Source organism: Loxodonta africana, chromosome 1 (genome assembly GCF_030014295.1).
Source record: "Loxodonta africana isolate mLoxAfr1 chromosome 1, mLoxAfr1.hap2, whole genome shotgun sequence".
Lineage (NCBI taxonomy): Eukaryota > Metazoa > Chordata > Mammalia > Proboscidea > Elephantidae > Loxodonta > Loxodonta africana.
In genome coordinates this window covers 15745123-15760506 of record NC_087342.1, presented here as the reverse complement: position 1 = coordinate 15760506, position 15384 = coordinate 15745123, and the positions used below count along the sequence as shown (strand labels likewise).

Sequence of the window (15384 nt, the reverse complement as noted above, 5' to 3'; positions counted from 1 at the left end):
TTGATCTCAGACATTAAAAATATTAACAAAATCAATTTGGAAAAAAAGAATAAAATTATGAAATTAGAGCTTATAGGTCAACAATGTAGATATTCTCACTCACAGATCCATTGAATTCTAGAGGAAACTGAAGCCTAGTGAAATCAACTAATTGGCTAAGGTTCTACAGCAAGTGAGTGACGGAATTTGGAATAGAAACCACATTGCCTAATTCTTAATCTAACACATGCTTCATTATTCTCCTGTACCCACAACCTTGTAGGGTCAAAATAGCTGTGTAGGCTGGGTCTATGGTCAAGATGACGACTAGCCTCAAGGTTGTTTGAATTGTGGATCATCTATGATGAAAGTTTCATCCGAGGCTGGCTTCCCCCCTTCACACGCTGTTGAGGGCCTTCCCCTTCCATGTCAGCCAATGGATGGTGAAGTCCTGTGAGGTCACTTCAGTAGGTGCTTGAATCAGATCATTATCAGGGCTATCTTTTTTTAAGATGTCAAGTCTGGAGTTATGCCTTTTAGATGATCTTCACCACAACTACCCCATTTGGTATAAATTACTCATTTTCACAATTGCTACCACAATAATACCTTGCATTTGTATACAGCATCTGCAGGTGACAATAGCCCTTTAACAAGGAGTGTCAGATCCAGAGAGAACTGGTCTAACTAACTCAATTTACAGAGGAAGAAAGAGAAATAATTGAAACCATACTCTATTTAGAGGGCTGTTCCTATTAAAATAATCAGCCTCAAAAGATGTCAGTTCTTAAGGTGACTGCTGAGGCGGTGACCTCTGAGGCTGTGCTCCCCGGGTGGTGAGGGTGGGAATAATGGGTTGTCACTTACCTTGCTGGCTTCATGCTTGTCACCAGGCTGGTGATAGTCGAACCCTGGACTGCCATTGGAGGTAGATATCTTCAGGGGTGGCAGAGGTGGGTTATAGCTGGAGCCCTTTGGGGGCTTTTCAGAGCCCATGGGGACAGAGGAGTAAGGCCTGGGGCTAGCTTGGGGAGCCCTAGCGGGCTGGGACCTCATCACGGCTGTGCTCCTTTCTTTCCGCTGATACTCAATGGGCGACTGTAGTGCTGCAGGATAAGAGCAGATGGTTACTGCAAGCTTTGGGAATCCCACAAGAATATGGGGGCCTATTAGGTATAACGCTTGTCTAAGTACTATCTCTGTGTTTAAGGGGCTTACAATGTCCAGTGAGAACTAACACATCTACCTCAATAACGAAAATACAAAAACGGTGTCCTATATGAGGGGCACAATGCTGGGCAGAAGGTGGGAGAGGGGGCTCTGTGGAATGTGTGGGGACGTGTGCATGTGGGCGGTGGTCAAGGTGGGAATGACAAAGAGCTTCAGAAGAGGGCTGGCTGTCAGGTGACATTTGGACTCTGCAGAAAGCATGAAGCATGTTTGGGGAACAGGATGTAGCCAGATGACCTGGGGCAGAAGGCCATGGGTCTCCGTGGAGGAAAGGAGATGAGACAGGTAAGGGGGGTTGGAGGTGCCATGGTGTGAAAGATCTAGAAAGGCAGGCTAATGTGCCTGGACTTAATTCTGTTGATAATGAAAAGCGATTGGGTTAAACGAACTTTAAAGCTCCATTAAATTCAAATTCTATCATCAGAGCCACACACAAGGAAAATTAAACTTGTAGCCGTTAGAGGGGAAAATTGAAGAGGATAAGGCGAAAGACGAGAGGCTCCTTCAGATGCCATGAGACAGTAACAAGCAGAAGGCAGGAGGCCTGACACAGCAGAGCCAGGAGGAATGGGGAATGGATAAGGCCTGGCAAGTGTTTTAGAGGTGGACTTCACAGGACTCCAACATAGCCTGGGTGGGAAGAGCAAGGCAAGGATCAAAGCTCACTCAGGTCTAGAGACTGGGAGTGAGGTAGTCAAGGGAACGCAGGAGACAGAAGGAAAAGCTGATTTGAAGGGACAGATGTGAGCTTTGTTCATGGAGTTTAAGGTGACAAAGTTCTGAGATCTGAGCACTAAAGAGATGCAGCCAGGTAAAAGCCATTCAGGTCAAGTTCTGTAATAATGCCTTCAGGGGCTGGCCTGATTGTGTTGTTTTATCAGTGTCCACTGTAACCACTATTTAAGTGGGTTAACAGCTGGGGCCCAGAAAATTTTCAATTATGAGGCTATTTCTACAGTGATAGCTACGTACGTCAATAGGTCTTAACATAGGGTGACGCCTCCTTTCTCTTTGAGGCCTCAGGAGGGAAAGATTGGCTTGGAGATACCTGCAAATGTCTATATAAAAGCCTGGCACTGGCCCATCATCACATCCTTGTCTCTTGAGTGTGTCAAAGTATATAACAGGCTCCTGCCAGAGCTCAGCCTACCTCCCTGGAAAGCATTCTGTGGGCATTAAATATTTAGGTAATGATAACCTAGTTCAGTAATGTTACTACAAGTCACTATAATTAGGAAAAATGGCTCTTGGAACCATGTACATGTCTGAATCATTGACTATGCCGAAAGAAATACTGTTTCAAGTACACAGCAAAGTGGTGTGAAGAAGGCCTTATCAAACCCACTATCTGAATTAATACTCATCATATATAATTGGAGTATTTCTTGTTTATATGCACATAACTGCGCTTAAGTTTTTGAAAACAGTATGCCTTCTTAAATAAACTACGTAGAGAGCCTACATTCTTCCAACAGCCTCAGTCTGCATAATTGAGGTCTTAGGATCAGGAAGGCTGTGCATCTTCTGACAGGGTTTGTTTTTGGTTGATAGGGACAGTATCTTATGCTTGATCCTGTTTCCTTCTTTGCTTTGTCTGCTAGGGAGCTCAAAGATAAATGTGTGCCCCACCACTGGTAACTATATACTGCAGTTTTGTAGTTAAGAGCTCAATTTGAAGTCACAAAGCTCTGTGTTCAAGTTACTGCTCTAACACCTACTGTTTTTGTGACTGCAGGCAAGTTTTTTAACCTCTCTGAGCCTCTGTTGTAGTACTTACTTCTCCCTGCTGAAGTAAGGACTAAATGTGATAATACATGTGAAATGCTTAGCACAGTGCCTGGCGCAGAATAAGGACTCAGTACGTATGAGTCATTATTGTTCTTTCAGTTATTCCTGTTTTCAACTTATTGTCCTAACTTACTTTTCTCTTGTCCTGAATTCATAACTTAAAATATCATTCCAGCTGAGAAACTCTCAGAAGTTCCTAATTTGTAGAATGTCATTTAATGAATATACTTTATATGTGCACATATTTTTGTATAAAATTATTTTAGCCACAAAAGCTTGAGACCATGTTTATCACTCAAAGTCACACATTCAGAAATAGGAAACCACGTACAACTTTCCTTACCATTCCTCAGGGCTGCGCTGTCGATGTTTAATTTTAGACTTTTTAGAATGAGAAAGAACCTTAGAGATCACTTTTTCTTGTTTCTTCACCACACTTTTCTACACTTGGGGTGGGGGGCGGAGACTGGGGGATAGCCTGAAAATAATCTGTGTCAAACTGCTTTGAAGTCTCACGTTCTATCTTAAAAATCATGGCATCCTACTACATAATCTATCTTTTGTTTTAAAATTAAAAACAATGTGTTAAGCTACTTACCAAGGAGTAACATAAGTACTCTAGGCAGTTGTATCATGTTTTCCCGCTTCCTGAACTACCGGAAGTACCACCAGTAGATTAGATTAGAGAAGTAGATTAGCCCAAACTTTCCTCTTCACAATATGAGCAAACTGAGGCCCAGAGAAATGTCACTGACTTGCCCAAGGTCCTGGAGTAGTATGCCTCCCTTCTGTCTTTCTCCACAGCATTTGCTTCCATGCTAGACACCCAGCAGGTGCTCTATTTGCATCACTTGAAAGAGAGTCCAGATCCCAGTACGGGCGAGAAGACACAGCACACCTGAGGCAGGCTCAGGTATGTGTGTGTTTGTGTGTGTGTGTGTGTACATACAGCCATAGAGTACAGATCTCAGGACTGGCAAGAAAAGGTGGTACATCGCAAGGTGATGCTATGTATATGCGTGTGTGTACTCATATGTGTGTGCAAGAAGAGATGGTACACCTCAGGGCAGGGGTGTGTGTGTGTGTTTACACATACAGGGAGATGTGTTGCTGAGTATCCAGGTTCACTTTGTTATCAGTTACAGTTTGCCTTTCACTCCAGGTTCCATTTCTGCTTAGAGGCACTTTAGAGTTTCCCGACTCAGCAGAGGGCCCTAGCTTAAAGCCGTACCCTCCTTTCACTCGCCAAGCTCAATGTGAAGACAATCCCAGCAGAGAAAAAAATAAACACCAACAAGGCAGTAACTCCGTTTCACTCCAGTTCACACCATCCCGGGGGGAACTCCTGCAGGATCCACAGAGAACTACGTTTTCTGCGTAATCATCCATTTGTTCTGGGAAGTTTCAAGGATCTTACTGAAATTTCGAGCTAGCCGCCAGCTCTCATTTGAAAGGCGTAAGGCCTAGCAAGGTGACTTGTCTGGACTCTGACACTGTTGGAGGCAGAGAGGGTTGCAACTGGTCTGCCAGACTCGAGAACCTCTGAGAGTACCAGCCATTGCTGCCAAATAGAAAAACACATGCCATTTATAGCTGGCCCCTGAGACAAAGAGTATGCACCCATCTCAGGCTTTTGCTCAGATTATTACCACCTGGTAATGGTGGCCACAGGCAGACACCCTATGCCTAGGCTATGAGAGAATGCCCCCATCCCCTATCACGTTTTTTTTTTTTTAAAAGATGGGGCTTTTTTCTTATGCCTCAGCTATTCTCCTTGCATATTCAGGTTCAGAAAAGTTCTAAACACAGTGTTTCTGAAAACTACAAAGGCGGAGCCCATATAAAATGTGGCCTGGGTTTATAATTCATGATGAGGCCAGACCCAAGGAAGCTTAGAGGTGTGGGGTCTCCTGAAAATAACCTTGGTAGAAACCAGCCACAGTACAAACCATTTAAGAAGTCTCGCTGTGTCTCCAAGACTTGATTAATGTCCTGCACCCAGGCCTGCTGGATGTCAGCATTGGCGGCTTGCAGAATGACCCTTTCGGAAGTCTCCCTGTTCATGAGTGCAAACTTGCAGGGGTCATTGTCCACGTTCTCCTCCAGGACCAAGTAATTCATCTGGAAGAAACCAAGTCAGTCCTTTTCGTATTTAAGTGGATTTAAAAAAATCAGCAATATATTAAGAGTTCCTCAAACTTCTGTATTTCAGGAGGAGTTTTCAAAAATTTGGCCTCAATCTAACAGTTTAATATGTTGGCTCCTGTCTTTGAGTGAATGACACGATCCTGGGGAACTTGCAGGACCACGCCAGAGACTGGTACTCATCCTTTACTTCTTCTCTTGGATAATTGCTGTTTATATAATCCCTCAACCTCCACAGCCCAAGGCTATTGGGCTGAAAGAGCTTCAAGGCGCTGGACCTGCTTGTTCCAGTGCCCCTCTCTCTCTTAGGGAAGCAGCCCCCAGAGCTTTGCTCTCCCCTTGCCCGCTCTCGTGCCCTCCAGGGTCTCACCTTGATGCTCCTTTTGAACATGTAGCCTGGGGTGAGGGAGCCCTTCCTGAGCAGTTCACTGAAGATGACAATTTGCTCGAAGAGGAATACGCGACGCTCCTTGGTCCGGGACTGCATGCCCGCATCCAGCTCAATCACATAGAAGGTGTCCTGCTGCAGCAGCTTCCCCTGCGCGGTCAGGGTACCCTGGCAGAGACAGGAAGTGGGGCACAGCGAGTGAAAAACGGGGAAGCTGCCACAACTCTCGTGGGCCACAGAATCTCCTGCTCTGGGGACATGGAAGACAGCCCTGGCACCAAAAGCTTCCAGGCTCAAATAAGAGACCGAATCAGGACCCACTCACTTATCTAGTCGCCCTCTGTCAGTTTGTCATACTGTGATGGCTTGTGTGTTGCCATGGTGCTGGAAGCTATGCCACTGGTATTCCAAATACTGGCAGGGTCCCCAAGCTGGACAGGTTTCAGTGGAGCTTCCAAACTAAGAGAGGCTAGGAAGAAAGGCCTGGTGGCCTATGGCCAAAAATTAGCCAAAGAAAACTCTATGGATCACAAGAGAAGACTCTCTGCTATAGTGCGGAAACATGAGCCCCCTAGGTTGCAGAACTCCCCCCACCCCCCAAAAAAAACCATTGCTGTCAAGTCAATTCCGACTCGTAGTAACCCTATAGGACACAGTAGAACTGCCCCATAGGGTTTGCAAGGAGTGGCTGGTGGATTTGAACTGCCAACCTTTTGGTTAGCAGTGGAAGGCTTAACAACTGTGCTACCCTAGGTTGGAAGCAGCTCAAAATACACATTGGCCGCAAAAAATGGACTCGATCATACCAACAATCGATCACAAAGATGGTGCAGGCCCAGGCAGTGCTTCATTCTGTTGTGCATGGGTTCACCATGAGTTGGAGCTGACTTGACAGCAACTAACAACAACAACAACAACAACAACATTCCTCAAGGGGCCGACTATGCCACTTTCCTGTTCATACATGGACCCTGAAAGGAAAAGGGGAGAAGAAAAACAAACTAGGCGATGAAACTACTCAGACGCAGTTCCAGGAAGATGCCAGAAGGAAGAAGGGTAGAAATTATTAGCTACAAAGGGGTTCAGGAATTATCCTGGCCCTTCTTGTTTTCTATTAAAAGAACAGAAAGTAGGTGGAGCTAGCAGTGGGTTTTCTGTCCTTGGATCTCTGAAAATTATGCCTGTCTGCTCCCCTGCAGTACGGCCAAGGAAGACCTGGGCACTCAGTTACCCACCAACTTAGAAGCCATCTGTGTCCAAAGGAAGTTGTGCAGGCAGGACCACCAACGATCAGATGAGTTGGGCCCTTCTCTTTTTCCTCCACTAGGATGGAGAAATTCTATAGTCTTAGCCTCCTGCTACAGATGAATATGTAAACTCGGGGGTACCACAGACAGGTTCCCATATTTTATAAGCTGGTAGATATTTTTCTGGGTCCTGTGATCCTTCTTAAAACGACTGCAGCTATCAGGCCACCTGACACCCAGGCAAGAAGCTGGAGCCTGTTTAGTTTACCAATTGCTAACCAGATTTTCCGAGATGTCTTCAGGTCTTTAAAGGGAATATGCCCCAACTCCAGCAAATCTTCACAGATGCTACGAAGATCCCTGCTTTCTCTACTGCTGTGCAGTGAGGAGAAGCCCCTAGCAACAGAGGCAGCGGTCAGAGGGTCTCCTCTGAGCTGTGCTCTGCCTTGGAAAGGCTTCCGCCCTTTAGTGCAAATGCGGGCCATTCCCTGCATATGACACCGGATTCCAAACACCACCCAGCACATGGGTCATTCTTCTTTCATATTCCTCAGAAAGGCCTGCCCTTTGCTTGAATCATGGCTTCTTACTGCCAAGGTCAGCAGCCAAACAGGCTTATCTCTACCCTAGTCCAAGGTTAATATTAAGCCAGAGACCAGCTAGCCAGGAACGCTCTAAAAGCTCAGTTAATATTACGTAAGAGCCCAGCCCCTGGGAGATGCTAAAGGAAAAGCCAGCTCCCTTGAAAGGTAGGGAAATCTAAGTCAGGGGGCTAAATTCTCCCAGTCCCAAAGCCAGGGACGACTTCAGGCGGAGTGGAAGACATTCAGGGTTTTATCCAAGCAGCTGAAGGAATGCAAAGCAGATTCTCTGGGGCTTGATGAAATAAGGAGACAATGGCACTTGATTTAAAAGAGAAAAGACTTTTACTCTCCTGTGTGGGGCCCTGATGGCGAAGTGGTTAAGAGCTCAGGCTGCTAGCCAAAAGGTCAGCAGTTTGAATCCACCAGCTGCCCCTTGGAAGCCCTATGACGCAGCCCTGTCCTACCGGGTCTCTATGAGTCAGAATCAACTCAACGGCAAGGAGTTTGGGTTTGGTTCGGTGTGTGACCTTACGTGGACACACACGCACATTCACGAGACAGTTCCTGGGAAGGCCAGCTTGAGTCAAACAGCACAATCAAATGGCATTCTGCCTGCCAGCAGTCATCGTCTCCAGAGACCCAGAGACACCCAACAGGACTCCTGTTCAGAAAAGAGGGGGACTTCAAAGTTGAGGAGCAAAAGGGCTTGTTCAGAATAGCCTCGGAGCTGGCATAACTCCAAGGGAAAACAAGTAAAACTTCATCCAATACAGCTACAGAAAAACCGTGTAAAGATGAGAGCATATTTCGGCTGAGTAGGCCTGCTCATGCCAATACTTCAGGTCTACCTTGGAGAACTGGGAACCTACGAGATATGAACAGAAAAGAAGAACCTCCACACAGTTCCTGGTCACAACAAAGCAATGGAAACCAGATAGGGATACTCAGAACAGACTGGAAAGACAAGGAGGGCAAGAGTGTGTGGCTCAAGAACATCACAAAACCCACTATCCTCAAGTCTATTCCGACTCGGCGACCCTAAAGGACAGAGCAGAACTGCTCCACAGGGTTTTCAAGGCTGTAAATCTTTACAGAAGCAGACTGCCACATGTTTTTTCTATGGAGTGGCTGGTGGGTTAGAACTGTGGACCTTTCGGTTAACCAACCACTCTACCACCAGGGCTCAAGAACATCATAAACCTCCTAAATTGAACTATACCACCAGTCTGCCTTATATCTATCCTGTCTAGTTTAGATCAGCCAAGAAAGGAAAAACAAACAAACAAACAAACAAAAAAAAACCCTTATTACTTTCTTAAGTACCTCAACTTCCAGGAATCCTTTTTGTTCGAAAAAGAATAATGAAATCTTAGGTTGCAAGATTACCCGGAAGTAGGATTAGAAGACCCACATCTTTCTCTAAGGTGTTCAACCACTCCTAAGTACCGTTCGATAATTGTGTCAGTTCTAATTCTATCGTCAACATTCAAAACAGATGATTTTTAGTTAACTGATGAGGTATGGACAAAAGCTAATCACAGTTACTTATTAAGTTTAAATCAGAAAAGTCAATTTGCTCCTCAAAGGTCACCGAAACAAAAATTCTGGGGGCATCTGTTTTCCCTAAACCTTGATTCCACTCTTCTACAACAGAAATGGGCACTGTGATGTTTTAGGGCCTTAAGTGTTCGTTTAACTACAAGGCCAGCACTAGATAGACAGCCTTCTCAAAGAAAAAAAAAGTTATTTCTTTTCCCCTTAGGTTCCACTTCTGTTACCTAGTCCTGCTCTCCCTCACACGTCCACTATTTCTCAAATAAGAATCTGCCATTTCCAAACAGCTGTAAAGGATCTGGGATCTCTCCCACCCCCTTGGAATTCTGACCCCCCTTAGTTGACTATTCTGTAGCGTCTACGGTGGCCCCGTCACCAGATTTCCTAAATAGATGCATCCTCTAACCTGGGGCACCAGGGCATAGATGGTGGGTGAAGGAGGCAGAGCACAGAGCCTCAAAGGGAAGAGGCCTGGAAGGCCTGGACTCCTGCTGCCCACAGGGAGAGGACCTAGAAGCAACCTTCAGGGCTCACCTCAAAGCCCTGCAGGCGTCCCAGGTTCATCATGTCATTGCAGCGTTTTGGAACAAGGCACATTAGCTCCACGGCTTTCTGCAGGAAAGAACAACAGTCGCTCAGGAGAAGAACAGCCCTCGGGCCAGAAGCTTGCGGAGGCCTCGCCACCTCACCTGGTAGCTCCTCATTCTAGACAGGGGAACGTTATCCTGTCTGGTTGCTGCTGGCCACTCTCAGCGGCGTAGGGTTTTCTGTTCTTGATGGGGCAGATTGGTCATCGGCACTTGACCTGCTCATGGGGATGCTGCCTAGCCCCTCGGTTTCCTACCTTCCTCTTTGTTTATCAGTTCCCTTTCCTTCTCATATTATCTTTCTTCTCTTTGTTGTTTCCTGGCTGTTTGAGCAACAGCTCAGCCTGGCTTGTGAAACACCAAAGCTTTATAACCTAAGAACTTGTTAGAATAGTTTGTAGCCTTTTTGGTCTAAATCATCTCCATAGTGTCACTGTCTCAAAGGACTTCACTTAGAGGGTAATCCTAGGGGAAGGGGAAGAGGCGAAGGGCAGGGAATGAAAATGGTATATTTTCAATGTTAGATTCAAACAGTGCTTGGATTCATGGATAGAACTGCACATCACAGCAGCCAATCTCTGAGATGTGAAAGAGGTCAAATACCACCCTTTCCCACTTCATGTCCCTGGGAGCCACAAGGAGAGCACCAGTGGGGCTTGAGCCGCGGTCTCGCCCAGGGCAGAATTTTCAAGCTCTAAAACGACATCAATTTTTTTTTTTTTAAAACAACATTGGAGGTTTTCATTCACATTCGCTCTTCCCCATCATGCTGAGTAGGTGTTTTTATAAGGGGCTCTTCCTGCCCCAGTCTGAGAGTCAGCCTGCCTGCATGGGATTGCCTGGACAATCTCTTCCCTTTAGACACAGACAGCCAATATCGACCCTCAGAACAATAGGCGTTACCAACAGAAAACTCACCTCGATATCTGAACACTCCAAACCAGCCTTCTCACTGTATCTCAGGAAGTCCTAGCAAGTACGGGAAGCAGGGAAGGGTGCGGGGAGAGGCAAAGTCAGTTAGTAGAACAGTCAGAGAGCTATAAAAAACTTAGCATCATAAAAATGGGATAATACTCAGAAGATCTTTTCTTCCCAGAGATGGCAATGGTTTGTAGAAGCTGAGCAATGAAGTCATGAGTCATGTAAGACGTAATAACGTAGAGAAAACCTCAGAAATATTCAAAGCTATGGGAGGAGAGATAGATACACAGAACAGGAGAGAGAGAGAGAAAGAAGAAGAGGGAGAGGAGGAAGAGGAAGAAGAAGGAGGAGGAGATTTATCTCATATTTCTGTACAATAAATCAAGTTAAATATTTAAAAATATGATAAAATTTTAGATGAGTGTTCATCAAGTATTATAGGGCCTGGTCTTTCCCTTTCTTTCCCCCTCATATTCCACTCTGATTTTATGCTCTCATTATATATTATTTATTATTTTGGGGGGTACGAAGTCAGTGATTGTGACAAAGTAAGAAAGTGAACTGAAAGAGGATATCAAGTCACAGCCAACCGTAAAGGCAGGACCAATAGCTGTGCAATTTATTTCAGGGCAAAGCTGACATAAGCAACCAATAGACAAAAGTCCAGGCATGCTTCTGACCCATTCCAAAAGTGTGGTGGAGACAGAACCCCTGACTGAACTGCTCAGGAACTCAGCACCTGAGAAGGCCCTTCTCCAGCTCTGACAAGGCTCACAGTTCTCTTACCTTGAGGAGCAACTGATATTTTGTTATTCTCTGAATGGGCTTGATAAGGAAGTCGCTAAGTGTCAGCCTTTGATTTATGTCCTGTTTCACCTCCTGAAATACAAGGGAGCTACATTAGAAAAGAAGAAACCAAAGAATTGGGGTGTTCTGGATCAGGGTTCAAAGGCAAGGAAGACAGGTCTCCGTATTTCCCAATAAAGTTTTAGATCTTCAAACCACATGAGCAAGTAGGACTGGCCTACACAGCCATTAATCTGTTATTGACAACATGTAACACCGCCACTGCCATCCTAGCCTTCCTACGGTGCTCTCACGTCAAGCACTTTCATGCCTGGTGTCCCCTCCTCAGGCCTGGGAGACAAGACAGAATGGGTATCACGTTCTCCCTACCACTCCAGGGGAAGTCCAGAATGGAGGTCTTTCCCGAGGACACGACGAGCCCACAAATCGCCAAACACAGTTGAGGACTCTTTCCAAGTGATGGTGTTGCCTCTCCACTAGTAAAAGAAATCATTCCAGGCTGTGGCAAAGCAGACACTCTGAGGTACTTGACCAAGCAGAGGTGCTCCTAAGAGTTTGGCTAAGAAGCTAACCGCTCTGCTGAGGGAGCTATTTCTGTAGCGAAGGCGTCAACCGTGCTGTGTGGGGTCACCTTTGGATGGATGGTGACCGACACACTATTTCTGAATATTGGTGTCTTGGCCTGAGTTTCCTACCCCGACCCTGGTTTGAGCAAGGACTGACTGGGGAACCTACTTCAAAGTAGGCGTCGTACTCGGCAACGATGTACTCTGAGCGCGGCTTGTTCTGACAGTACCACACGTAGATGTGCAGCTTCCGCTCCTGAAAGGGCACAAGGAGAGAGGGTCCAGCGGTCAGGCATCCTTGAGCCTTACGCTTAGAGTACTACACTGGTCTACGTGTGGACAGGGCAAAGATGTGGTCCACACTCGCAAATGGTTGGTGTTCGTCACTAACCTAAATGTCAGTGCTTTGAACCCACCCATTGGTGCCACGGAAGATAGGCCTAGCGATCTGCCTCCATAAAGATTACAGCCGAGAAAGCCCTATGGAACAGTTCTACTCTGTAACACATGGGGTCATCATGAGTTGGAATGAACTCAACAGCAACAGATTTGGTTTCTAGGTTTTGGGGACGCACAAAGGCAGTTATTATTTCAAAGATAATACAAATACATGTAGTAGGCAAGGGGTCACTTTCCAAGTTGCCATAAAGGATGAAAATAAACAAACAAAGAAAACCTCAGCGAGGTGTGAGCAGGGAGGTAAGTCAAGGAAGAGTAGGAGAGAGAGAGAATTAAAAAATGAAAATAATTGAGCCTGGTCAGAGGGGAAGCGTAAGGCAAACACTCACGTGTTTAATAAAGAGCTGTGCCAATCTGTCTTGCTCCTGGATACATTTTTCCAGTTCTGCCAGGAAAAAGCTAAAAGGGGAAAGGGGATAAGAGAAAGAAGCCACATCCCTCAAAGCTGTATTTTTTCTCAGTGTCGAGAGAGATGACAGAAGACCCTACCCCAGGCCTACCCTGCAGGTCAGACGCAGGCAGAGGACGTGAGAGCCCTGCACTTGAAGGGCACCCAGATCCTCGGGGCAGCTGTCACACTTACTCTTTATGCCAGTCATAAATCTGGTGAATATTTCCAAACACGATTTTATCCTTTCCTCGCATGTCCTCCGGGGCACCTTTTTCTTCTATTCTCTTCATGAAGCCCTGTAGCAGGAGAGGCCAATGGTTAAGGCAGTATTTTCACAAGAAAGCTTTCTGGGAAAGCCCCACACCACAGCTCGCACTGTCTGGGTGAGTTTGATGGAAAATGCTTTGGCAGTTTCTCATTGTTAAACTCGGACTTCACCCACTGCAGAATGGCAGACAAAGCTTTTATGAAGTTCTGAGTTCCTTTCTTTGTCTCTGACCCCCTTAAGAACGCAGAGCAAAGACAAAAAAGACCATTTGTCCCTCTCCCTTCTCCTAATCCAGGTTAATCGTATCTTTAAAGGCTCAGAAATAGACACGTCTGGCCTAGAAATAAGTCTTAATATGTTAATAATTTAACCAGTTACAATTCTGACTCATGGCGACCCCATGTGTGTCAGTGTAGAACTGTGCTCCACTGGGTTTTCAATGGCTGACTTTTCAGAAGTGCCTCTGGGTAGACTCGAACTGTAAACCTTTACATTAACAGCTGAGTGCATTAGCTGTTTGCACCACTCAGGGACTTCTATGCTATCGTACCTAATCTCATTTCAGCTTTAAAATCAAGTTTTGAGGTTGCACAGGTAGCATTTATCCCCACCTGACAGAGGAGAAAGCCAAGGCACCAGGTAGTTACATGGCTTGCCTTGTAACCATACCACTCGTATCTGACTTCCCTGGATCGGAGTCTCCCTGTCCCCAGATTCCCAAGCCCTCCTATGCTGGGCTGTATGTTGAGATTGCCCCACGCCCTATCTCACCTGCCCCCCACTTGAAGAAGAGAATAACTTCCATGTGCCAAGTTAATCTGTTTATCCAAAGCCCATGATAGGCAAATACAAAAAACCTAAGTCAGTAGATTTCACAGGATGGGGACACATAGGACACATTTAAGGAACCGGCAGGTGATTTAGACATGAGGCATTCCAATTTTAGACTTCATATTCCTTCATTTAAGATAATGATTACCAACAGGGCTCAAAGCGGTCTAAATCACCCATCTTCTTCTTAGGCTTCCCCATCAAGTGTTTCAGACCCCTAAAGTGAACTCCTGCAGGGAGAGAGCTCTGTTTTGTTTACTACCAAGTTCACGGTTAACTGTGGACTGTGCCAATTCTGCCCTATCAGTGGGTTTTTCTTGGTGCATCCTTTTGGTAGCTATAATGCTCTCCTTAAAATCTAAGGAGACGTATAAGCCCCAAGGTTTCAATCAGAGTGATCTGTTAGTGCCCATGTTGGCTCATAGCCCTGAAGAACATACGTCCACGTGGCCAAGCACCCAAGAAAAGCTCATGAGACAATAACCTGGTCACCTAATACAAGGTGAAATGGACTCAGCTCCAACCAAGAAGAGCCCCCAAACGCTGCCACATTTGGGCTCCCACTTCCTGCTCAATATCTTACAATATTTCAAAAGGGAGAGAAAATTATTTATTTATATACTCTATTTGAGGCTATTATAATTCTTATTTTCAATTCTGCAAATACCTGGACAGAGGAGAACACAGTCAGCCAAAGCAGAGCACAAGATGCCCCTGGTTGGGGATGCCCCTGGCTGGCGATGCCCCTGGTTGGGGGGCCCTGGTTAGGGATGCCCCTGGTTGGGGATGCCTCTGGTTGGGGATGCCCCTGGCTGGGGATGCCCCTGGTTGGGGATGCTTCTGGTTGGGGATGCCCCTGGTTGGGGGGCCCTGGTTAGGGATGCCCCTGGTTGGGGATGCCCCTGGCTGGGGATGCCCCTGGCTGGGGATGCCCCTGGTTAGGGATGCCCCTGGCTGGGGATGCCCCTGGTTAGGGATGCCCCTGGCTGGGGATGCCCCTGGTTGGTGGGCCCTGGTTAGGGATGCCCGTGGCTGGGGGGCCCTGGTTAGGGATGCCCCTGGTTGGGGATGCCCCTGGCTGGGGATGCCCCTGGCTGGGGGGCCCTGGTTGGGGATGCCCCTGGTTAGGGGTGCCCCTGGCTGGGGGGCCCTGGTTAGGGATGCCCCTGGTTGGGGATGGCCCTAGTTGGGGATGCCCCTGGTTAGGGGTGCCCCTGGCTGGGGGACCCTGGTTAGGGATGCCCCTTGCTGGGAATGACCCTGGTTAGGGATGCCCCTGGCTGGGGATGCCCCTGGTTAGGGATGCCCCTGGTTAGGGATGCCCCTGGCTGGGGGGCCCTGGTTAGGGATGCCCCTGGCTGGGGGGCCCTGGCTGGGGATGCCCCTGGCTGGGGGGCCCTGGCTGGGGATGCCCCTGGTTGGGGGGCCCTGGTTGGGGATGCTCCTGGTTGGGGATGCCCCTGGTTGTGGGGGTCTCCGGCTGGGGGGGTCACAGACCCAACCTGAGCCACCTACTCACCTCTACCACAATCCCCAAATCCTTGACGTAGTCTTTCTCCGTCTGTACCAGCTCATTCAGGACAAACCTGAGCAGGGAATTAAGAGCAGTGAGGGTTCCTCTTCATTTTCTTATAACAGC

At 47.0% G+C, this 15384-nt stretch overlaps 1 protein-coding gene across 9 annotated transcripts in view; it reads right to left on the bottom strand.

The window, feature by feature from the left end:
- KALRN (kalirin RhoGEF kinase) overlaps positions 1 to 15384 on the bottom strand; it is a 769081-nt gene that overhangs the window by 49135 nt on the left and 704562 nt on the right. For all 9 annotated transcript variants that reach the window (XM_064291948.1, XM_064291977.1, XM_064292059.1 and 6 more), the window contains 10 exons: positions 15265 to 15331; positions 12839 to 12942; positions 12585 to 12654; positions 11966 to 12052; positions 11210 to 11302; positions 10421 to 10471; positions 9450 to 9527; positions 5513 to 5698; positions 4947 to 5118; positions 847 to 1085 (listed from right to left, as the gene is read on the bottom strand). In XM_064291948.1, the coding sequence (XP_064148018.1) occupies positions 847 to 1085; positions 4947 to 5118; positions 5513 to 5698; positions 9450 to 9527; positions 10421 to 10471; positions 11210 to 11302; positions 11966 to 12052; positions 12585 to 12654; positions 12839 to 12942; positions 15265 to 15331 (1147 nt within the window). The remainder of the gene's footprint in view (positions 1 to 846; positions 1086 to 4946; positions 5119 to 5512; positions 5699 to 9449; positions 9528 to 10420; positions 10472 to 11209; positions 11303 to 11965; positions 12053 to 12584; positions 12655 to 12838; positions 12943 to 15264; positions 15332 to 15384) is intronic.